General features: G+C 52.1%; 1 protein-coding gene across 3 annotated transcripts; it reads right to left on the bottom strand.

Moving 5' to 3' along the window:
- Positions 1–1,009: 1,009 nt before the first annotated feature.
- Positions 1,010–23,515, bottom strand: UBA1 (ubiquitin like modifier activating enzyme 1). 3 transcript variants are annotated; one of them, XM_079910269.1, is made up of 26 exons: positions 23,325–23,515; positions 15,273–15,389; positions 15,085–15,143; positions 14,816–14,984; positions 14,594–14,728; positions 13,531–13,637; positions 13,181–13,271; positions 12,942–13,074; positions 12,360–12,457; positions 12,119–12,265; positions 11,813–11,989; positions 11,583–11,687; positions 11,415–11,495; positions 10,889–11,044; positions 9,062–9,227; positions 8,710–8,906; positions 6,649–6,713; positions 6,212–6,407; positions 5,417–5,491; positions 5,108–5,297; positions 3,656–3,744; positions 3,269–3,361; positions 2,950–3,141; positions 1,676–1,777; positions 1,471–1,571; positions 1,010–1,333 (listed from the first exon to the last, which is right to left on the bottom strand). In XM_079910269.1, exons 2-26 carry the CDS (start codon positions 15,387–15,389, stop codon positions 1,198–1,200), a joined length of 3,177 nt encoding a protein of 1,058 aa, XP_079766395.1. In that variant the 5' UTR covers positions 23,325–23,515; the 3' UTR covers positions 1,010–1,197. The 3 variants fall into 3 exon arrangements, with proteins under 3 accessions (XP_079766395.1, XP_079766396.1, XP_079766394.1); XM_079910270.1 differs by lacking the exon at positions 23,325–23,515 and adding an exon at positions 20,057–20,091; XM_079910268.1 differs by lacking the exon at positions 23,325–23,515 and adding an exon at positions 19,877–20,050.
- Positions 23,516–23,930: the final 415 nt, after the last annotated feature.

The raw sequence follows: 23,930 nt of genomic DNA, 5'->3' as shown, positions 1-23,930 counted from the left end.
AGACAGCACATGTGGGAACAGGCTGTGATGGGTGACAGGTCAGGGTAAGGCCAGTTTGTGTGATTCCCAGTACTTGAGTTAGAGTGAAGGAATGAGGGGTCTGTTTCTAAATGGAAAAAGTTGGAGTCTGGCTGGGTGAAGGACAGAGGTTATGAGTGGCATCCTCAGGCACCAGGTGGCCAGTCCGACTGGTGCTTTCAACTGTCTGAAGTGCTCAGCTGAGACTAAAGACGGAGTGCGGGCAGTTCTGCAGTCCTGGTGGGGCTTGTGGTGAGCCTCCTACTGTCTGCTCCAACCAGTCAACAACCCACAGCCGCTCTCTTCTCACAGGTGGGAGGCCTCAGGACAAGCAGACCAGGCCTGAGGGACAGGAAAGAGGCTTTTCCTTTACAGATGTTCTCAGCCAAATATTTTCATCAGAACTGCAAAGTGTGCACAAACACTGGCATTCCTCAGTCAAGCAGAGCTGTTGAGGCCCCTCTGCAGCAGGGAAGTTGAACTAAGGACACCACGGGCATTCCTAGCACTGGGAACCATGATGCTAAAGGCCTGTCCAGGGTCTGAGTGCTTCGGTCCAGGTGGGAAGAGATGTGCCCCAAGGACATAAGCCACAGTGACCAAGCCCTGGCCAACTGGTTGCCATAACTTTTCCCTTCACAGAGGGGGGACAAGGTTAGAGAAGTTAAAGGACTTGCTCAAACACTGCTCTTAACTACCTCTCAAAATCAATATGGCAGGGAGTTAGGAGCTAGAGATGGAGAAAGTGAATTTGAACCCACCTCCAGTGAAGTCACAAGGACCTAGGTACCTGCTCTCCACAGCTTCACTACTGCCTCCATTTCTTCCTAAGCAGGAAGGGCAGGAGGAAGACATGACAGTTCCCACATTTTCTCTGCCCAGGAAGCTGGCAGCTGGGGTGAGGCTGAGCCCTTTTGGTTACTATCTGAACCAGACAGCTCCAGAAAGTCCCTTCTTTCCCTGGAACCAGCAGCTATGTCACATCTGGGTTTACAACGCTTTATTAGGATTCAGGTTCCAAACAAGGTAGGAAGCAGCGGCAAGAGGGTTCAGGTAGAGGGACGAAGAGGGAACACCAGGCTTGGGTAGCTGGGCCGATGACAGAGGCCAAATGGGAGCCCTGGGCTGGAAGGGGTCTGGAGAGGGGGCCTGGGGTCAGTCTGTAGGAGAGGATAGGGGTCAGCGGATGGTGTATCGTACATAAGGGACCTCAACGTCCTCGCCACTCTCGTCGTTGCAGCACAGCTCAAGCACCAGGGCCCGCACATGGCGGCCCAGCTTTCGCTTCGACACACGGCTTACGATCTCTGTCATCCTGGGGGCGGGGGAGCAGAGGGTCAGGGAGGCAAAAAGTAAGTGAAGAGGGGCAGGTAGCTGAGGGCAGAGGAGGTGAAGGGCAGTGAGCAGGAGTGGGACAGCTGCCAAGTTGAGGGTCCCCACTACCCAACTCACGGCTGATCCAACCGTTCCTTGAGCTTGGCGGCCGGCATGAAGAAGGAGTAGAGCATAGACACACCCTGGGACAGCATGGTGATCTCCAGCTTATGCTCTGTCTGGAGGAGAAGGGGGAGGACAGCAGTGTCACGGGGGTGGACAGGCCAGCCAGTCGCCTGCACACTCCGCCCCCAGTGGGGTGAGAGAGAGAAAGGGGTCTCACCTTGAAGTAGTCAAGGAACTGTTTGAGGGTCATCTCCTCACCATTAGACTGCAGCCCCTGTACCTCAAAGCGATCCCACAATGTCCACTCTTGGTTATAGTACTGTGGGACAAGGAGCAGGCCAATGGGATGGGGGCCACCAGAGGGCGCAGCCCCATCAGTCTCCCCCTCCACTCATGCAGACATGCTAAGTCAGATCACAAGCCTCTTGTGTCCAAAACTTTCTCATGGCTTTTGTCTTGCCTTGAGTAAAGAATGAAACCCTTATGATAATGGAGATAAGGCCTTAAGTCATTGGAATCCTATTCTTTTCTCCTCATTTCCTATCCCCTCATCCTTTCACTCACTCTGTTCTAACGACTTCTTCCTCAAACATCCCAGGCACACTCCTACCTCAATATCCCCGCAGAGACTGGCCCCTCTGTCTGGAATGCCTTCCCGGCAAATCCTTCATGGCCTGTCTCCTCACCTCCTCCAAGTCTGGACTCACATGTCATCTTCTCCGTAAGGCCACTCCTGATTATCCCACAGCTAAAATCCCAAACCCATCCCTTCACCACCTGGTACTCTCAAGTTCTCCTTATCCTGTTCTTTTTTTGGGGTTCCAAAATCATTTATTGTGTTACTCTATTTCAGGAATATAACCTTAGCACCTGTAAGAGTACCTAGCATGCAGTAGGTGCTCAGTAAATATCTGAGTGAATGACGAAGCAAGCAAAAGCATTTCACATACTAAGCACCCAATAAATTTTGGGTGCTACTATTGTGCAGTTATTAATCATAATCTACTATTCAAATATCTTTTCTGAGGTCTTCCACAAGCAGAATCAGACCGGTACTTAGCACATAGAAAATACTAAAAAAAAAAAATATGGGGCTTCCCTGGCGGCGCAGTGGTTGAGAGTCCGCCTGCCAATCCAAGGGACACGGGTTCGTGCCCTGGTCCGGGAGGATCCCACATGCTGCGGAGCGGCTAGGCCTGTGAGCCATGGCCGCTGGGCCTGCGAGCCCGGAGCCTGTGCTCCACAACGGGAGAGGCCACAACAGTGAGAGGCCTGCGTACCGCAAAAAAAAAAAAAAAAAAAAAAAAAATATATATGTGTATATATATATATATATATGATGAATGAATAAATGAACAAGGGGGTAAACAAAAGGAACAGGTACACACTGACAGAAACCCTCTCCTGGTGACAGGCTATGAAGCAAACTAGAGCCAGCTCTACAGAGCAACACCCACCCACAAATCCACTTCCCCTGATGCAGGCCCTCACCTGATGACGGGGTGCTGCAAGGGGTTCGGAGAAGCCAAAGAAAGGCAGGGCCAAATTGAGGAAACCATTCTTATAGGAGTCAAGCTGTCGGTGCCCCTGCACCACCTTGTACAGCTCTAGACACACAAGGCCAACCACGGCTGCTGTGGTCGTGGCAATGGCTGGGATGATCTTTCCTGCAATCAGCTTGCTCTGTGAGGAAGGAAAGGATCAAGGAAGGAAGTTAAGGGTAGAAGAAGCTCATATTCTACAGAAGGGATAGAATGTGGGCAACTGCAGCCTGGGAGGGGGTGAAACGTCAAGTCTAGATTTGCCTCACCTTGTGCCGGTCTGCAGGGGGAATGTCATAGTTCTCTGCCCGGAGGTTGGATGCAGCCACAATGAAATCCATATGGAAGTTGCTGTCATCATCCTTTTATGAGTGAGAGGTTAAGGGAGGAGGGTGGGGAGACAATAAGGAGAGGATCAGAGGAGGAAGAGGATTCCTGGCCTCCGGAGACACAAGTATCCTCCACTGCAATTACCTGCTGGGCTCTCAGATCACAAAGCATGGCTGGGAACATCTATTCGTTCAGGGCCCCATAGTAGGCCTGTGATCCAATCCCACAAAGGCCTGGGGCTGCCTCTAGATCCCCAGAACCTGTTCTGTCCTGCCCATCTGTGCTTAGCCCATCCCCACTGCCTGCCCAGGGCCCCCACCCAGCACCTTCTCGAAGTCAATGGGGTACATCTTGAACCCAGGGAGCTTTTCTGGACTGGGCAGTATGGCCTTGAGCTCCTCCAGACGACTGTCATCTGCAGGGAGAGAGGAACACCGTCAACCCTTTAGACCCCAGGCCAGGGTCTAAGGTAGAAACAGGAGCCCAGGTGGGGCAAAAGGTGTTTAGGTAGATAAAGGATTTGAAAAGGAAAGACATCCTGGGAGGGAGGAGGAGCAATGGGGAGGGAGAGAGCAGGACAACAGAGTACAAACCTGAATAAGACAGGGGACAGGGGGCAGGTATATCAAGAGAGAGGTATCTCTAGAGACTCTAAGGAACTGAAAATGAAGACATTAGGAGAAAGTGGGGATGGACAGATCAGGATGGGAGAGCTGTAGATCTCAGGAAGAATGATGCAGAGAGAGGTGGGGAGACGTAAGAGGATACAGGGGAAAAAGGCAGGGGAAGATACATAGAGGGGAAGTTGGGAGAAATATGCAGATGTGGATATTGAGGTTAAGATACTGGGGGAAAGAATATATGAAGAGTGGAGAATAGGGGCATATACAGAGGATGAGATAGGTGAGAAAAAATTTTATACACATGATAGATACATCTTATATATACCCTATATATGCTGTGTATGTGTGTGTGTGTGTGTGTGTATATATACACACACACACACAAAGTTTATATATATTTTACATAGACCTTGCATATGTTTTATATATATTACACACAGATACATACGTATGCATGTATATGAGGAACAAGATGGAGGAAATACACAGAGAGGAACATGACAGATATATATTTGGGGAGGAAGATGGGGACATGGGAGAAAATAAAAACAGCCACATTCGTTCATTTGTATGTTGTGTATGGCTGCTTTTGTGCTTCAACTGCAGAGGTGATTAACTGCAGATACTATATGGCCTGCAAAGCCTAGAAGAGTCACTGTTTGGCCCTTACCCCTGATATACAGCATGAGCTGGGGGAAAGAGATGGAGAGAGATGGGGAACTGGGGCAGAGATATGGAGAGGGAGATGAGGAAAACTGTGGAGAGCAATACCATGGCAAAGATGCACACAGAGGAACATGGCGGTGGGAAGATGGGGCAGATACCAAGGGAGCAAGACCATTGGCGGAAATCACACCCTCCAGATAAACAGATCAAGAAGAAACAGAGAAAAGTTGTTCTTTCCAAGGGAAACACACACAGAGGAAGAGAAACAAACAGCTAGTTCTCCTGAGGGCCAGGGAGTGGGGAGGAGGAGGCAGGAGGGATAGAATTTAACCCAACCGACCCTCATTTCAGAGCAAGGGAGGCTCAAAGGAAGGTGTGGGGAAGCCTTAGGCCAGGGGTTGCAGAGCAGTGCCAGGGGCAGAGAAGGCTGGACTGGGCAGGGGACAAGTTGGGGTGGTGACTCCTGGCCGACTGGCCAAACATCCTCACCAACAGAGGCATTGGCGCTCTGTAGCTCCTGGTCAGAGACATGGATCTTGACGCCGGACTTGGGGGTAAACTCGGGGACCTGCACAAACTGTAGGAGCGCTGCCACAGCATCTCGGTCCTGAGAGCCTGTCAGCCCATAGGTCTGGGCAAACAGGTTGGCAGCAGCCATCACGTAGTCCAGATGCAGAGGCTAGGAGAAGGCAGGGCCCAGAAGGGTGAGCACGTCCACCCTCACCTGGGGAGTCTCGGCCTCCTTCCCACCCACGCACCCTCCACCTGACCCTAGGAGACCCCAAGGAGGAGACTTACATTGTTGACATCAAAGGTGAGCGGGTGTGGACAGCGTTTGGGCCCAGACCAGAATGGAGCTCCCGAGCTTGTGAGCTAAGGAAGTAGAGAGAATTTTGAGGAGCAGGACCTGAGATTGGAGTCCTCTCTAACAATCCTAACTTCTCACCTTGGCCCTGGATGTGCCCTGACTCACTATTCCTGGCTGGGCACGCGCAGGGGGCTAGAATAGATCATGAACAACCTAGACTGTAGGGTCCTGTAGATGGAAGTGCTGATGCCAGGCTGAATGAAAACAGGGGCACCTCACTGAAAAAAAACTCCTGGCACTCACTCTGTGCTAGCCACAGCCATTTAACAAACTCTTATGAATTGCTAGGCACTGTACTAAGCTAATATTAATAAATTCTCACAAAAACCCTCATGAGGTAGATTACTGTTATCTCTACTGATGAGGAAACTGAAGTACAGAGAGAAGGTATGTGACTTGCCCAAATGAAAATGAAGCTGGGATTTGAACCCCCACTGATTCCTGAGCTCTTAACTCCAAAATCTCTCCACTATGATCCTTACAGTCCTGGGAGGTGGGTGAGTCAGCCCACACCACAGGTAAGGGAAACAGAAGTGAAGTCTCTTGCTCAAAGGAAAGGGGACAGCAAAAACAGGTCGAGTTTAATCATTCGTGTGAGACCCCCATGCTTGGGGCATCTGCCACAGCTGGACTAATGACCGAAAGGAGCCACACGGAGAACGCACAGCAGGCTCCTGTTTCTGGGAAACGCATCCCACCAAATGGACCTGGCAAGTGGGCGTTACCTGGTCGGGAGGGAAGTTGTGCAGCAGCTGCCGGATGTTGTTAGAGTACTGAGTGTGCCAGTGGTGGCAGGCCCAGGCCACACAGTCGGCCCAGGTACATGGCCGCTGCAGCACCAGGCTGCGCTGCACGGCCTCCAGCACCTCCAGGGGTTGGGTGCCCGCCAGCCGCAGGGTCCGCTCCACAAACTTGGGGTCTCTATCAGGAATTGGAGGGGTCAAAAGGGCAGGATTACACAGCGGCCCCAAGCGTGGGCTCCAGGGCAACCCCACTTTCTCCACGGAAAGCTAGTCCTGACCCCCAGTGGAATGAGGCCCCAACATTCACTGACTCACTTGAGAAGTGTGCCTGGTGCTGGGTGTCACACTGGTGAGGAAAGCAGACAGGATGCTCTGGCTGGAGGGCAGTGGGTGGGGTGAGGGGGCATTTGGTTACTTACGTGAGGTACTGGTTGACGTTTTCTGCCGGCTGCTTGAAGAGGCCTTCAAACTCATCTCTAGCCCACTGCAGACAAAGCAAACAGATTACAGGGGGCGATGGTTGACAAAATGGGCTTCTGGAGGCATTAGAAAGACCATCAGTGAACAAATCAAACAGGATGAACAAAGCTGCTCTGGCAGAAGGTAAGCCCCGCAATCACTGTTCCCAACCTTCCCCACTCCACCCGCCCCCAGCACCTCAATTTGAAAAACCAATGAACTTGATCTGGACAGCAGTTACACTAGTGAATGCGTGAAAAAAATTTAGTTCTGTGTACCTTACGTGAGGTATGTCATGCCTCAATAAAAAAGAAATAATTCAGTTACGTGTATTTTTAAATTACATTACATATTTAAAATTACGGTCCTATACAGGCCCTGAGGACTCAGCAGCAAACTGGACAGAGGCTCTGCCCTCTGAGAATTCCTAGAACAGTAAGTGCTGTCACTGGTGAGGGGGTTTGGAGGATATAGATGTCAGAGATCAAAACCAGCTCCGCTACACAGTATCTAGCTTTGCGACTTCAGGGACACACAGTGACACTTAACTCTGTGCCCTCCTTTCCAAAACAGATACTGTAACAGTAGTATGTACCTCACGGGTTGCCAAGTATGTATATATTTAAAGTTTATTTAAAACAGCACCAGATACATAGTGAATGCTAAATGCTTTACAACCCCATAAAGTATATACTGCTGTCACCTCCATTTCATCAAGGCATGGGGAGGCTAAGTCCAAGGTCACTCATGGCCTAGTGAGTCTGTGGTGGGTGCACAAATACAAAGACACCCAGTCTGGAACTGCAGGGGCAGAAGGGAAAGTGATAGAGGGAACTGTTTTTTCCCCCTCCCTATTTTGTTCCCACCGCCCCATACTTTTACTAAACGTTCTGAATGGTTTGCTCTCAAAGACTGTACTAAGAATCATCTGATAACACAATGGTTATCCTTAGGTTCTGGTCTGTAGGCCTAGGTGCTGGACAACCTAGATATGTTCGCTTTGTAAAAAACTCAGCCAGATAATATGTGCACTGCTCTGTATTCTGTATGTATATGCATCACGCAAACAAAATCAACCTGGAAAACCAGCTATTAAACCCATTTTGAGCAACAGCAGGGGAAACCTGAATATGGACTGAGTATTAGAGACAAATAAGTAACTAGGAGAGACAGTAAGAATTACCATTAACTTTGTTCAGCACGAAGGTGGTGTTTTGGTTAGACACGGCAGTTCTTACCTGGGGGCAGTTCTCACCTGGGAGAGATCTTGCCCCCAGGGGACATCCAGCAATGTCTGAAGACATTTTTAGTTGCCACAAATGGAAGGGGGTGCTACTGGCATCTAGTGGGTAGGAGCCAGGGATTCTGCTAAACATCCTACAGTGCTCAGGATGCCCCCATGATAAAGAGATATCGGGCCCCAACTGTCACCAGTGCTGAAGTTGAGACCCTGTTATGTGCGAATACATCCTCCCTTCGAAGAAGCAGAGGGAGTGAAGCATTGTGATGGCCACAATATACTTCACCAAAACAAGAAAAAGTCACATGAATCTATGAAGAGAATGTGGCAAAACGTTAACAAATGTTAAATCTAAGAGTATTTGAGTGTTCCCCACACTATTCTCTGTATCTGTCTAAATGTTGAAAAGTTTTCAAAACAAAAGTTAAAAAATGGCTTCCCTGGTGGCACAGTGGTTGAGAGTCCACCTGCCAATGCAGGGGACACGGGTTCGTGCCCCGGTCCGGGAAGATCCCACATGCCGCGGAGCGGCTGGGCCTGTGAGCCACGGCCACTGAGCCTGCGTGTCCAGAGCCTGTGCTCTGCAATGGGAGAGGCCACAACAGTGAGAGGCCCCCGTACCACAAAAAAAAAAAAAAGTTTTAAAAAAAAGAATGAATCATTCTAGAAACCAAGGTTGCAAGATAGAAAGTAAGAGAGGAAGGTTTAAAGAAAAAGCACAGGGGCCAGTGGCCGTGAGGCCGGGTGCCTGACCCCTGCCCTCTCCCCCCATGCTGATCACCTGCAGGGTGTGCTCGATGGCATTGGGGAAGTTCTTCAGTGTGCAGATGGGGATGGACTTTTCAGGCGGGTCCTGGCTGGAGCTGTATGATTCTGTCAGGAAGGGGATCACCACCTGCACATTGCCCTTGGTGCCCAGTGTGCCTGACTCCAGCAGTGGCTTACGGTAGTACACGCAGCGGCGGTCCATGTACATGCCTGGGGGGCGGGAGGGGTCACAACAAAACGTGAGTGCCAAGAAATGGACATCAGGAGAATGGAAGACAGGCACCTCCAAGACACACACACACACACACGCACGCACGCACGCACGCAAGCTGGCCCCTGACCTCCTCTCCCGCCTCCAAACTCACGGGCATCCACATTATCCAGGGCGTTGGCCACACCATCCAGGTTTTGGAAGAAATCGTCATCATAGATGCGCTCGGTGTCAGGGCCTACACGGTTCTGGTGGCTTGTCACTCGGATGTGCGGATTCATCTGGCGCACAGCTGCAGCAGCTGTGTCAGACTTTAACTTCTGGGGGGGGACGGGTAGGAATGGGGGAACAGAACTCAGTTATTCATGCATGCACCAGCAAACCTCCACAGAGCTGTCCTCCTGAAGGCTGGCTTATTTAATGCTGGGAAGAACCAAGCCCTGAGTTCAGGAGGCTCCCTGGTTTGGCAGGAGACAGTTCGTGACAGTACCACATGGCTAGGGCTGTGACGGATATGGCAGGGGCTCAGTGAAAAGGGAAGCAGTGCACAGACACAGGCTGGAGACGATAGGCCAGCCACTTGTTCTTCTGCCTACCCAACTTCTATTGTTCTTGCAGTTAACGGCACCCAGGGCTGGGGAACATTCCCCCAAACAAAACAGAATCTTAGCACACAGACAAGGAGGATCCTTTCAAAGTCCAAATCAGGTCACGTCCCTCCTCTGCTGAAAACCCTCCCTTGGCTCCCACCTCCACTGAAGGCAAAATGAGTTGGCCCCCGTTTCCTCTAGCTCATCTCCTATTACCCTCCCACCTCAGGATCTTGGCCTGGAGCACTCTTCCCCAGAAGAAGGGACTCTATTCCCTCATGCCCTCCAAGTCGGCAGAAATGAGCCCTTCCTTAACCACTGTAATCAAAACTGCAAACCGATCTCCCTGGCCTGCCCACTTCCCTCATCTTGTTTTTGTTGTTTCCTCTGCACAGCACTTATGGACGTTAACTATAAACTTCGCTATTGTACTGTGCTGTTTACTGTCTGTCCCCGTCCACTAAAATCTTTGTTTCCTTGGTGTACCTAGAACAGAACTTACTCAATAACTACTTGGTGAATAAATGAATGAACAAAAGGGGAATCGATCCTGGCCAGGCAACAATGACACTGTCCCCTACAGAAGGCTTCCTAACTAGATCACCATATAACCCAGCTTCTATCTGTGCAGAGAAGAGTGAACCTAGCACAAGTACTCTCCTAGGAAAGAGGCCTGCTGGCCAGGTTGGCCCTTGGCTGCAGTCTGGGAACCTGGACTTCTGGAGGGTTCTTGCCATTCAGTACCTGGTAAGGGCTTCTCACTGTGCCTAGACTGCTTAAGCAAACCCTGTGGTTTATGCTGAACTCCTGCTCTCCTTCTGGGAGTCTGGAATTTGGGGACATTACCAGCAGAAGGTGCCTATGTGACCAGACCACAGTAAAAACCCTGGGTACTGTGTCTCTAACGAGCTTCCCTGGTTGGCAACATTTCACGTGCTGTTGCAACTCGCTACTAGGGGAATTACGCATGTCCTGTGCGACTCCACTGGGAGAGGAGTCTTGGAAACTTGTGCCTGGTCTCCCCCAGACTTCACCCCATGAGCCACTTCCCTTTGCTGATTTTGTTACGCATCCTTTTGCCAGAAGAAATCGTTAACTGTGAGTACAACTACATGCTGAGTACTGCTGAGTCCTAGGGGACTAGTGAATCATTGAACTTGGGACCCCCAACACACTGTCCCAACCAGCACTCATAAGAAGTCAAGGAAAAAGAAAAAAAAAAAGGAGATAAAAAACGGTAGATTCGATGGAAGGGTACTCAATGTTTGTTGAACGAGTGACAGAGAGAAGGTAAAGGAAAGAAAAAGGTGGTAAAGCCCCTTTTCCAAGAATGAGAACAAAAGAGGAAAACAAGATGACAAAGTCCCACCTCCTACCCCCACCACTCTCACCGTGACGTCCCAGGGCCGGAACAGAAACTGTCTGTTCAGATTTGACTTCTCAATGGTGTCCATGTCTGTGATGACAATTTCTCCGCCCTCCCCACAGCCCAGCCCAATCATGGCAAAGTTCTTGAGCAATTCACAGCCAATGGCCCCTGCGCCCACCTAGAAGACAGCCAAGAAGAGAGAAAGAGGCTAGTCAGGATGATGCAGGTCAGTGTGAGTGAAGTCACTCATCACTCCTCACTCTCACTCCCCTTGAAGATAGCAAGAGAGGGGAGAGGTGGGTCTAGTGCCACATCCTCAAGTGCCAGGGCTATGAGAAATAACCCAGGCATCTGAGGGAGGAGGCACAAGATGGTGGAAACAGAAGGACACACCAGGCTTTCCCTCAAGATAAAAGAAAATGGCAAAAGTCATGCGGTAGAGATATAAGAACCAAAGACCCGCCCTCAGGAGGCAGAAGGAGACCCCTTAAGAGGTAGCCAGAGGCCACAGGAGATGAAGAAAGTGGCTGTCCCAGTGGATCACTCACCAGGAAGTACTTCTGCTTGCCCAACTTCTCTTGCAGGTGTGAGCCAAATACAGCTACCTGCCCATCATAACGGTTCTGGCGCTGAGGAATGCAGAGGGAGAAGGGTCACAGAAAGGCCTCACCAGAAATGCCCCCAATGACATCTCCCCCAGGGCCCCACTCACATACCGGGAGGCACTTGTCCTCCGTGAGGGCCTCTTTGTCCTCGGGGAGACACTCCAGTGCATCAAAGTACAGCCACTGCATGATGGGCATAAACTTCCCGGAGCAAGCCTGGGGATTGGGCAGGACAGGGCAAGTGGTCAGTGGTTAACTGGGGCCTGACACAGAAGGACAAGCGATGGAATCAGGGAGGTGTCTGGCCCAACCCAACCCTGTCCTTCTCCATCTGTGCTGACCTTCATGACCTCCTGGGCAGCTAGACCCCCGATGAAGGCATTTATCGGTGCCAGATCCCCAGCAGCCACATATGCCAGCTTTCGGATGAGGTCCTCATCCAGGCTGTCCTGCTGCACCGCTGGCAGGGCTCGAGCATTCACAGCCCGGGCCAAGGTCACCAGCTCTGTGGCATCCTCCTGGTGGGGCAGAAGGAACCAAGAGCATGCCTGTGAGGCCACTGTGGGGGGTGGGGGGCTAGGTAGAGAGGCACTGTGGGCCTTCGATGCCAAGGTCATCTGCCCTGGCTGGCTCACCCACCTACCCACCTCATTGCGGGGCCGAGGGGGCCGGCCATGCTGAGCACAGAACTGGTGCAGGGCCTGGAACCCAATGTGCAGCTGGGCGGGGTGGGAAAACTTGGCGAAGTCCGTCATCACAAAGTCAGGCTCTGCCAGGGAGGCCAGCAAGGATTTCTGTGGGGGGCGGAGCATCAGAACCAGAAGAGAAGAATGGAGAACATGGAAATGCCTGGCACCACCCCCAGAGCCCACTACTCCCCACACTCACAAAGCTGATCTTCTTGGGTACTTTGACCTGGCTGACGATGCCTCCACGGATATAATCAGAGAAGTTGGAGGTGTCACAGATGCTAAAGGTGTAAGGACCTAGGGTAGACAGGGAAACTGTCAGGCTACCCACCCTTCCTAAAACCCACAACACCCACAAGATGAGGAAAAATCCATCCCTGACCCAGCCCAGACATCAGGAGTAATCGATTCCACTCGAACTTCAGAAACCATCTACCCTCTCGCCCAGCTCAGAGCCCATGGGACCCTGTGTCCCTGACCCCAAGTCTACACTAGAAGACATTCTCTGCTCCCTGTCCGAATCCAGTCAGACATGAGTGGATCCTCTGATCTGCTTTGTTCAAACACCAGAGACCTTTTCCCCCTCAATGTAGATACCAGGAGCCTCTTCTAGGAACAGCTCAAACACGAGACAGCACTTCTCTCCCATGTCCCCAGCTCTGGGTGGACCCCAGGGGACTCTGTCTCTGGTTCATCTCAGACACCCAGGATGTGCCTCCCCTCACGCAGAGTCCAGGGAAACACCTCCTATCTCCCATGATTCCCCATGGCCCTAGCTCACCCAGGACTTTGATTTCCATGGGCTGACTTCCATTGAGTTCAATCATGCCCTGTACTTCCGAAAAGGAGACAAAGTCGCCACTCTCAAAGCCATGCCGGGCCTCATCCAGACAGGTAACCACACCGGGGTTGTCCTGGTTAAAGGAGGAGTACCTCAGAGGCAGGCCCAGGGTACCGGGAGCAGACAGGAAGGCCTGCCGCCCATCTGCCTGCCAGGACCCCTGAGGCTGCCCTCCTCACCTTGGTGACCATAGAAACCATAGCACTGAGCGGCTGCTCCCCATTGGAATCTGTGAGGATCATTTTCTCTCCGAAGTCACAGAAGAGCTGCCTGTAGAGGGAGGCAACAGGGCTGATGCTCGAGTCCCACGCGCTCAGGGACCCCACGTGTCCCTCAAGATGCAGCAAGTACTTGCTGAGCAAATTCAGCCCATCACTGCTGGGAATCAGATGGCACTCATGCTACATGGGGTGAGGTAAAGACACAACATCCAAAACCCAAGGGGCTGAGGGGGGCTGAGGGCAGTCAGAGGTTGGGGGTCTTTTCCTGGGCATGGCAGGGGTCAGGGGAAAAGGGTGGGGGCACTCACCCAAACAGGCCCCGTGTGTCTGCTACCACCAGCTTGATGCCAAAGCTGTGACAGAACTCACCCACCCGCAGCTGGTCCTCCAGGGGGGTGTTGGTGAGGACCACCACCTGTGGAGAGATGGCAGCTCAGGCGAGGGCCCAGCACCAGGGGAAAGGGGAAAGGGGGAGATGGTGGAGGAAGGCTGGTGCGAGGCCTCAGGGAGTCCTTAAGGCTTTGCTGGTTCAGCTCTCTATCACAAATACAAAGTATCTACCATGTATCAGATTCAGCCCAGGTGAAACTCAGTGAAGAGAAATGTGAATCCCTAAACTATGGCAGGCAAGGTAAAGAGGCAGCTGGGAGGACAGAGTCTGGACAACAGCTGATTCCTTCATTTGCCAACACCCACTGCTGCCTGCCTACAACCCTGCCATGCCCTGCGAGACACAGAAGTAAAACATCATCCTCAGCCAAAGTCCGAGCTCACTCCTACCACACCCACTTGCTCCCAATTCTCAGGACAACACCTGCTCAGCCATGATCCTTGGGACTTAGCTCTCTGCCTGAATGCCCACCCATTCCATCAGGGTGAGCTCCCATAGCTACATCAGGGTTCGGCAGCCGTGTCCTGGCTTGCTGGGACACCCCAGGGCACAATCTCAGCTCCCACAGCTCCTCTTTCCAGCCCAGGGTTTTTATTTAATAAAAAACCAGCTGCTATTCTAAGTGCTTAGCCCTCACAAAATCTTTATGAAGTCGGCATTATTACCATTCCCATGTCTACAAACAGACAAAAGGCAGGCACAGGAGACTCAGTGACCTGCCCAAGGTCACACCAGTACAATGAGAGACTTGTGCCAAGGCGGTTTGGCTCCAGTCTGTGCACTATGCTGTCCTGTCTGCTGGCTCACATCTTCCCCCTGAAGAGGCAGGTCCAGCGTCTAAAGCCTGCTCGCATCCCCTAGCTGCAGCCTCAGCATGAAACCTGGCACCCGGGCTAGTCCATTAAATATTGATCATATGAATAAACCAGAGATGGGCTCTGAGAGAACTGGGCAGGAGGTCGGGCGGTGGCCCAAGGTACCTGGAAGCCACTGAGGAAGTCCTCTACGAGGGGTCCAGTATAGGCGCTGACAGGCACGTAGCTGTTGAGCTCAGCCAGGTGGGGCTGGGAAACCTCAGCCCGGTTTTTCCCAATGTCCTCCTCCCGCAGGTAGAACTGCAAAGGGGAATGAGGAAAGAAATGAACTGGCTGTGTAGCCTGGGGGATGGGGTCTCAGCAGAGAAGGGCGATGGGAAGAGGTACCTGTGAGGATAGGTCGGCCCACTGGGCAGTGCCCTGGTCATGCAGAGTGACAGCCTTGACCCCACCAAGGATGATGTTCTTGGCAATCTCCACGCCCAGGCCCCGCAGGCCTGATACCAGTACGCTGGACGTCTGGAGCCGCTTCATTGCCTCATGGCCTAACACATACCTGCCAGGTTAGGGGGTGTCTCAGGTCAGGGCCAGGCCCTTCTGACCCTATCCACTCAGTGCCCCCTCCCACCTCACAGTCCAACCTCGGCCCCACTTACAGCTGCCGGGAGTAAAGTCCCTCATCTATGTCTGCTTCACTGCCGTTCTTCGCCATTCCCTAGAGATGGAGGGGAAGAACAGGTTCAGGGAGACATGCAGGAGGAGGGGAGGGACAGATGGGACAGCGATACAGAAGACTTTCCCACCCACCACCCCGCCTGCCAGTCTCCAGGAAGAAGACACTCACGTTGGTTGGCACCGAGGGCACTTTGGACAACACGGAGTGGGCAGGGGAACAGTTAGAACCCGGCTTTGGATCAGGCCCGGACACGCAACGTTTCTTGGACAGCGGCGAGCTGGACATCTGGAAGGAAAAAAGAGATCAGAGATGAGCCTAGGGCATGTGGGTGTTCCTGTTGGTTAGTGGTGATTGTGGGGAAAGGGAAGACGTAAGGGCTAATATCCCCATTTTACAGAAGAGGAGACAGGTACAGAGAGGTGAGGTGACTTGCCCAGGGTCACACAGCTGTCAGAGCTAAGATCTGAACCCAGGTGGTCTGGCTTGCAATCCATGCTGCTAACCACTAGGCCATTCGCCTTTCTCCCCAGCCCAGCATAATGAGCGAGAGACTCCAATACTGTGGGGGGAAAGGAGTGACAAGAATGTACTTGTCAGGAAGTCAGAGAAAGGATGTAGCTTCAGGTCAGACCCTGGCACTCCTTGACAGTCATCATTTAACCCCTATGGCCTCGGTTCCCTTGCCTGTAAAACAGGGGTGAGAAGAGCACTTACCTACCCCATGGAGCTGTTGATGTGACGAGATATAACACAGACCAAAAAGCCTGGTACAGAACAGGTAGGCAATAGCAAGCAGCCCTCCTCTCCCTTAACTCTAGTGACAGGGGTTTGAGAGGGAAACGCGGCTTGGACATCCATCAGGGTGGCATGATGGCAGGAGATATTGTGCTGAGAACTCAGTTCCCAGGGGGGCTCACGGAGGAGAGTTTCACAAAATCCAATCTGCTTCCCACCACCCCCAGCTCTGGGAGGGGAAAACACCCAGGGCCAATAAAAGAGGTCGCAGGGAGAGAGAAAACACACACTTCCCAAGCCCTGTCTGAGTGTGGAGTCCCTAAAACAGATCAACAATAATGATAAACGAATATTTATTAGGAGTCCTCCCTGGGCCAAATGTCAAACACAGATCACTTTATGATCTGTGCCTCACTCTGTCCTCAGGGCACCCCTGTGGGGTTTGGACTACTATCAGTAACGCTGGCAACTCACACTGGAGGAAAAGAAACTCACTCAGGGAAGTTTGGTGACTTGACCTAGGTTCCCACAAAGAGAGTGGCCAAGCTGGAACCACCCGGGGATCTGCTGACCCTGAGGCCCAGGCTGCTTCCTGATGTTATGGCATTTCATCCCCTCAACGGTCCTGACCCTGCAAGGAAGGGCCGAATGTCCTTGCCAGACAAATGGAAAAACCTGAGCTCATGAGGACTAGGTCCCAGAGACAGAACAATGCAGGCTGCTGTGGAAGTGAAATTGGCGGTGGGGGGGGGGGGGGACTGGTTCCAGACGCTGGAGACAACAGGACCCCCAATCACTCCCCCCCACCCCCAATGCTCCTCTGAGCCTCTGTTCTCCTACACTGAGCCTTTTCTGACACCCAATCACACCAAGTACCCCCACTGTACCTAAGATTCCATCTTGGCGCTTGTCACATGCTAGCACTAAGCAAGACGACAGGAGCTCTCTACCATCTACCAAGAGCTTACTGCCTGTCAATCTCAGAGTAAAGGGCTTTGTATAATCCTAACAATGCCTATGAACCAGATAACCTTATACCCATGTCACAAGTAAGAAAACAAAGGCTAAGAGAACTCTAGTCACTTGCCCAGTCATGCAGCTGGTGCTGGACTGTTTGCCAATGCCTCCTGGGGGAACAGAGTCAGGACCCAGCTCAGGGCCCAGCCCACAGGGCTAAGAGATGAGGGGTGAGGGAGGGGGACCCAGGAGGCTGGCTAGGTCCAAGTCATCTAGCTGAACTGCTGGGAACGCCAAGAACCAACTTGGGTAGAAGAGGCTTGGTGAGTTAGTAGGGAGACCAAGGCAAATCATATTTTTCCATTTACTGACTTCCTGACGCGTGATAAGTATCTCATTTCCTCTGAGCCCCCCTTTTTTTCCCCCAAAGCAGGGGCAAACAGAAATATCCTCAAAGGGCTGCTAGGGAGGTTAAAAGAGTCAAGGTCTGTGGTCAGAACTCAGAGGCTTAAGGACATAAGCTCCTCCCTGGGCACCTGCAGAGGCCTCCACTACTTAGTTATCGCCTTGCCTTGTCACTGATTTGGTTGTTTGGGACACACCATCTTCCCACTTCCGAAATCAGAGATGATCCAGGGCCAGAGAGATCTCTGCTATCTGGACCTTTGACATCTGGACCCCTAATGCTGGCAACAAGGGTCTAAGCAGGTTTTGGTTGATGGTCTGAGAGTGGATTTCAATCGCAGAGATTTGGAACAGGCCAGTCTCAAGGCAAGCAGAAGGGGTCTGGGGCAGAAACCCCAGAGAGGAGCTAAGATCCTCCACCCCCAGCATAAATTCGAAACCTTTCTCTCTCAACACATGCTCAGGCCCCAATTAGAACACATACACTATCAATTGTTCAGCAAAGCTGAACTGAGGCTTAGAGAGTTTCAGAACCTGCCTGAGGTCTCCAATCTGCTGATTTTGAAGCCTGAGCATTGTCTACCACCCAAACCAGAGAAGGAGGTTTGAGGTAGGAGTCCTGGAGCAGGTCTGAGAGAGGGCAGACACAGGGTCAAGTTATCAGGATAGAGAGAAGCTAGGGCACAGGATGCTGGGGCCCGTCAAGCCTCCTAGGAGGGATTAACTGAGAGGTCCCTGGGAATATAAAAGAGTCAGGAGACGGTTGTCTGAGCCCTTGGAGGCTCAGAGGGAGATGGGAAAGGGGATGTTAGAAGCCCTGGGGGGCAGGAGGGGTGGTGCTGGGCAAGGTTGTTAAGACTCATATCTGGGTCCTTGGAAAAGGAGTTTTTACGAAAGGGCCAGGAAGTTGCACCTGAGGCCCCAGCGGCTGCACAGGGAATGGGTGGGGGACTCTGCAGTCCAAGGAGGCTGTGGGAAGACGCTGGGGTCTAGGGGTGGGGGTGTTCTCCATCAGGGGGATGCTGGGGCCCTGGGGGGTCTTCACTGGTGGCAGAGGGAAATCTTTGACCAAAAATAACTGGGATTTGCAGGGAAAAGGTGTCTCTGACATTGATGTCAGAGTCCCAGGAGGCTATGAGGGTGGATGCTGAGGCCCGGGGTGGGGTCGTGGAGGGATTTCTAATGGAGTACAAAGGTCTTGTGTTGATCTCTGATTGGTACGTGCTAGGTACTGCAGCTGCTCTGAGGAGTGGAAAGGGGAGGCTGAGCCCAGACAGTTCTGGCCCTAAAAACTTCAGTAAGCAGATACTGGCTAGGTCCCCAGGTGGGGTTGGGTTTCTCTGACCAATTATGTGGGACCCCATGGAGGCTCGGAGAGTAGATGCAGAGAAAGGGGTTTCCTACTCTGATGGAGAATTGGACCTGTTGTGGGAAGGGACAACTGACAATGATGTTGGGGTCCTACGAAGCTGAAAGCCTAACTGAGGATGCTGGAATCCTGAAAGGCTCTGAGGGCAGATTCTTAGGCCTGATGTGAGGTTAAGGGGTCTGTGAGAGAAGCTGGAACCCCGGTTGGCTTTTGAAGGCAGAGGCTGAGTGAAGCGTGGGATTTGAGGCAAGACTCTGATGGAAGGGGCTAGGAGCCAACAGGGTCTGCAAGGGCAGATGCTGGCAGAGAGATCTCTGATGGAGGATTTTATGTCCAAACAGTTCCTCCCTGGTGTCTGGTCCCCTGGGAGGCTCTGAGGGAAGATACTGGGGGTTATGAGTGTCTGATGGGGGAGATGCTGAGGCCTGCAAGAGGTACTCTCTGAAGAGAATACTGGGACCATAAAAAAGGGTGCATTCTCTTAAAGTAAAGGAAGTCTCTAAGGGCAGATTCTAGGAATTAAAGCAGTCTTTAAAGGTGAGTGCTATGTGGAAACCTCTGAATAGAAATGCTGGCCCGGAGAGGTTTTGGAGGGAAGATGCTGGGCCAAGGTGGGTTGGGAGACCTCTGAGATGTGGGGGAGTGTTCTCTGACATGGAGGCCAAGCGCAAATGGCCTTTCACAGGGTCTAGACTCCTTCAAAGCTGAGGGCAGAGGGTGGGGGGGGAGTGTGTGTGTGTGTGTGTGTGTGTGTGTGTGTGTGTGTTGGGGGGGGTAGGTTCTGAAGGAAGATGCTAGAAAAGACTCTTTTAGAAATGAAGCCAAATGGACCCTCCCTGAGGTCTGGCCCCTCTTGAAAGCTGCGAGAGCAAATACTGAGGAACTAGGAGTGAATGAAGAGAGATTCTGGGGAAGGTCTTTAATGACATACACTGGTAGGAGGCTTTGACCAGGAATACCGATCCCGTAAGTCTCTACTGCTGATTGGGGGAAGTTCCGGTCTGCGATGCAAGGCTCAGGATGGGGGTCAGGTCACTGACTAGGAATGTTGGCCTGAGTCTCTAAAAGCAGATTCTGGGGGTCTGACTCTAAGGTCAGATTTTGGAGCCCGAGGGACTGGGCTGGTCCCGGATGGGAAATGTCGGCCCCGCCCCAATATCTACCCCCCCCTTCTCTCCAACGATTCCTGCGTCCGAGTCATCACCGCCCGCCCCAACGTCAGCTTAGCCCTGCGCCGACCCAAGACCCTCCAATGCTTCGCGAAGCCCCTGCCCCGGCCAAGGAACTGAGAAAGGCCATTTGTTACCAATGCCGGTTCCCCGGGTCGCGCCGCCGCCAACTCCTCTAGGAGCCGAAGCCAAGCCCGGCCGCCACCCTCCTCCTTCTCCTCCTCCTCCTCCCTGCCGCCTGGGCCGCCTAGAATCGCCGTCGCTGCCTTCTCCTCCTCAGGCCGTAGTGGTTGTGCTCGTCCCTGGGACCTCCTTACCGTCAGCCGCCGCCGACACAAGATGGCGGCCGTTGAGCCCGGGGCCGGAACAAAACCTTGGGCCCCACCCCCAGAAACCCGGATGCAGGCAGGCCGCGCCCGTTTATGAATCATGCATGACGGCCCCTGCCTGTCTGTGACTCCTTCGAAGGCGAATAGCGCCACCTGGTGGTTACTATAGCAGTAACTAGGAAAACAGGTAAAACGACATAGAGGGCACGCCCATGGAAGGTGAATAATGAATACATTGTTACAGCCAGGCTACCATGGAAACCAAGAAAGGACATCAAGTCCACACTTCCTGATCGTGAATTATGCACGAGGCCGGGTGGCTGGTTGACTAACACCCTGCAACCAGAAAGCCAATGTTAAAACATGGAAGTCACACCCCAATGCTCATGAATAATGAATGATCTTGCTGCAGCCTGTAAGCCAAGGAGACCGAGGCCACATCTTATCATGAGTAATGCATGAGGCCCGGTGGGCAAGAACAAAAGAGACAGGTCCGCCCATTACTGCATCTAATACCCAGTAAGCAGGGAAATAGGGCTAACACAGGGAAAAGACACTCCCCCAGCTCATGAATAATGAATGGTGATGCTGCAGCAGCCCAACCTGGAAACTCAGAGAGGTCAAGAAAGGTCCCACCCAGTTACTCATGAATTATGCATGAGTCTGAATGGACAGATACACTCAAGACAGCCCTCTCCAGCAAGTAGGGATTATGGTCCTCCAGGCGAGGCAACTTGGTCACCCCTTCCCGTTCATGAATGATGAAAGGTGCTGCAGAACCACAGGGGAAACCCAAGAGAAGTGCAGCTGCCTCCTCCCTTAACTAACTGCACCGGGGCTGCCTTGGTCCAACCAAATCCAGGTTTACCACATACCGCTGGCAGGTGCCTCAGTTTCTACAACTGTAAAATGGGGATAGTAGTAGAACCCATCTACATCGTAAAGGCAAAATGTGTCACTGTGAAAACCAGAGAATATGAACTACGGAATGAGCTCAGAGCAGTGCTGGCACAGGGCAACGCTAAATTTTTTAAGTATTATATATTAATTTAAAGGTGATATGTAAATATATTTTATATTAATATAAAATTACTTATGGGTGAGGGTGTACCCAGCCACTAGAGAAACCCCCAACTTGGGACATTATCTAAAAAATAGTGCCTTGAAACACCCTTCCAGAATTACACTGGAAAACAGAGTGCTAAGGCCACCAATGTCCATTAAATAGGTAGGAGAGACTACCAGGTCACCAGAGATACGACTGTATACCAAAGCCCCAGGCACACGATAAGCATCCAGTACGATTCTGTCAAATAATAATAATAATAGATCACATTAACTGATCGCCCACTATGTGGTGGTTCCTGTTGTGTGTCCTTTCCATGCACTGCACCACTGGTCTCAGGAATGCAGAGCAGGAAATCGGTTCCTTCTTGTCCTTCAGGTCTCAGCTCAAAGGTGACCTCCTTAGAGAGTTCTTAAACCCTCACAAAAATCATTTCCATCCACCGATGACTAGCTGTGTGACTTGGGACCAGGCACTTCACTTCTCTGGGCCACTGTTTCCCCACCCATAAAATGAGAACAATAGTAAACTACCTTGTGATGAAGCTTAAATGAATAAATATGTAGAAAGGTCTCAGAACAGTGCCTGGCAGGCAGTGCTACATGACTAACAGTAGTAGTAGTACCATTGAATTGGGTGGATGGGAGAGAGACATTATGACATTTGATTAAGACTACAGACTCAGGACTGTAGACTCAGACTCACTGACTGAGTAACCTTAGGCAAATTACTTAGTTTCCCGGTGTCCCAGTTTCCTCATCTATAAGATGGGACAATAATAACCTACCACCTAGAATTGTTGTGGAGATTAAACAGGCTAATAAAGTGCTAAATGAGTGTAAACTAATCTGATCATCATTATGCTCTTACTCATTTTTTCAGGCTCACAGAAATATTTGCCAAAGATCACACAGCTGGCAAGGATCGATGGGACTTGAATCTAGAGCCTTTGCTGATAATCTGGGATTACCGGGCCGTAAGGAATGAACAATGAGCGAGGCCTCGTCCCTTCGCTGAGACGCAAAATTTAAATCCTGAAACCTCTAAGGGAAAGCTAACAGCGGATCATGCAGATGAAGCCGTAAAAGCTACGCCCCTCATGAATTATGCACAATGCCCCTAGAAAAGCCACAGAAAACTCGGGGTGCTACTCACCTTTACGCTTAATAAATGAGATCTAATTTGCCCGGCAGACTGCAGAACGCCCCTTTCAGCACACCCCTTCAGCACGCTGATCCACCCCCTCGTGAATAATTCATATGCTGACACTTCCAATGGACCAGGTGCGAAAAAGGCAAAAATGGTCTTCCACAGGGCTTCCCTGGTGGCGCGGTGGTTGGGAGTCCACCTGCCGATGCAGGGGACACGGGTTCGTGCCCCGGTCCTGGAGGATCCCACATGCCGCGGAGCGGCTGGGCCCGTGAGCCATGGCCGCTGAGCCTGCGCGTCCGGGGCCTGTGCTCCGCAACGGGAGAGGCCACAGCGGTGAGAGGCCCGCGTACCGCAAAAAAAAAAAAAAAAAAAAAAAAGGTCTTCCAAAACAGCCCACCTCCTTATGAATGACGAATAAAGCCACGGTCCATGAAGGCCCCGTGGCACACTGTCCCCTCGGGAAGAACCTAGCACACTAGGTTCCGGTGTTACTTCCACAGCCTGGGCTGGGTGTTCCTGTTCCTAAAAAAACTTGTGGGCCCAGATGTGTCTAGTCTCTCCGCGGTGAGACATCATAACTGAACCAGAGGTCAAAAAGGCCATTCGATAGGTCCACATGCCATGTCGGTCCCAAACGTTCCCACCGTCACCAGAACCTTTCCTGAAACAAGCCCCCCAAAATTCCGCCCTGAGTTCAGGAACCTCAAACTTTGCCTCTACCTTGGGGAAGCACACCAAATCCTGCCTCGTGGACAGAGTATTCATACACGAACCCTAAGGGTCTCCCCAAACATCCCCCTAAACCCTGTCTCCAAGGGGTATAAACCCTGCCTCCGAGGGACGCTCCTTAAAACAGACTCCCAAGTCCCACCCCGGAGTCCCTAAACGCCACTTGCTAAGGGTCCCCTCAAAAACAGCCACCTCTAAATGCCACACCGGGCTCAGAGCCTCTAAATATGCCCATTCGGGGATCCCCGAAATTGAGCCCCCTCCCTCAAATGCTGTCCAGGGGGTTGGGGGTACCGTGCTCCAGCTTACCCCCTGCGCCGGGCGGAAGCCTCGCCTTCCTGCTGGAGATGAGCCGAAGCCACGGGGCAACGGAAGAGCGAACCACCTCCGTTGTACAAGAAGAGCCAGAGTTTCCGCGGGGCTCGGAAGCGCGGGGCCTTGGAGGGCCCCCTGTTTGGAACGTACCACAGATGCTTAGCTAGAGGGGCGCGCGCCCTTGCTTCTGCGGCGTCAGGGCCCTTGTCAGACCCAGATACCCCTATGGGTTGTGGTGGTACTTCACGAACGCGCGAGGCATGCTGGGGGTGGTAGTCCGGTCGGGCCGGCGCCTAGTGCACGTGGTGGGCATGAACGCCCAGGGTATGGGAAAATGTAAACCTGGGCTGCGGAGTTCCGGGAGCAGCCCTCTGGAGTGGGGGAGGTGTAGGAAAAGGGATCGGAACATGGGGGTACCTCCAGATGGAAAGGCACACCCATCCTACAGAGGGGAAAGCTGAGGCTCAGGTGGCCAAGGGAGTTCATTCATTTGACATTTTGGAGCTCCAGCTGTGGGCCAGGCGCCAGGGATTCTTCCTTGCCCTCACGGAGCTGACAGACTAGCGAGAGACAAGACCATAAATGTAACAAATAAGTAAA

This window comes from Stenella coeruleoalba, assembly GCF_951394435.1.
Source record: "Stenella coeruleoalba genome assembly, chromosome: X".
NCBI classification, from domain to species: domain Eukaryota; kingdom Metazoa; phylum Chordata; class Mammalia; order Artiodactyla; family Delphinidae; genus Stenella; species Stenella coeruleoalba.
The sequence above is the reverse complement of the archived record's forward strand: the minus strand, read 5'-3'. Positions and strand labels throughout refer to the sequence as shown.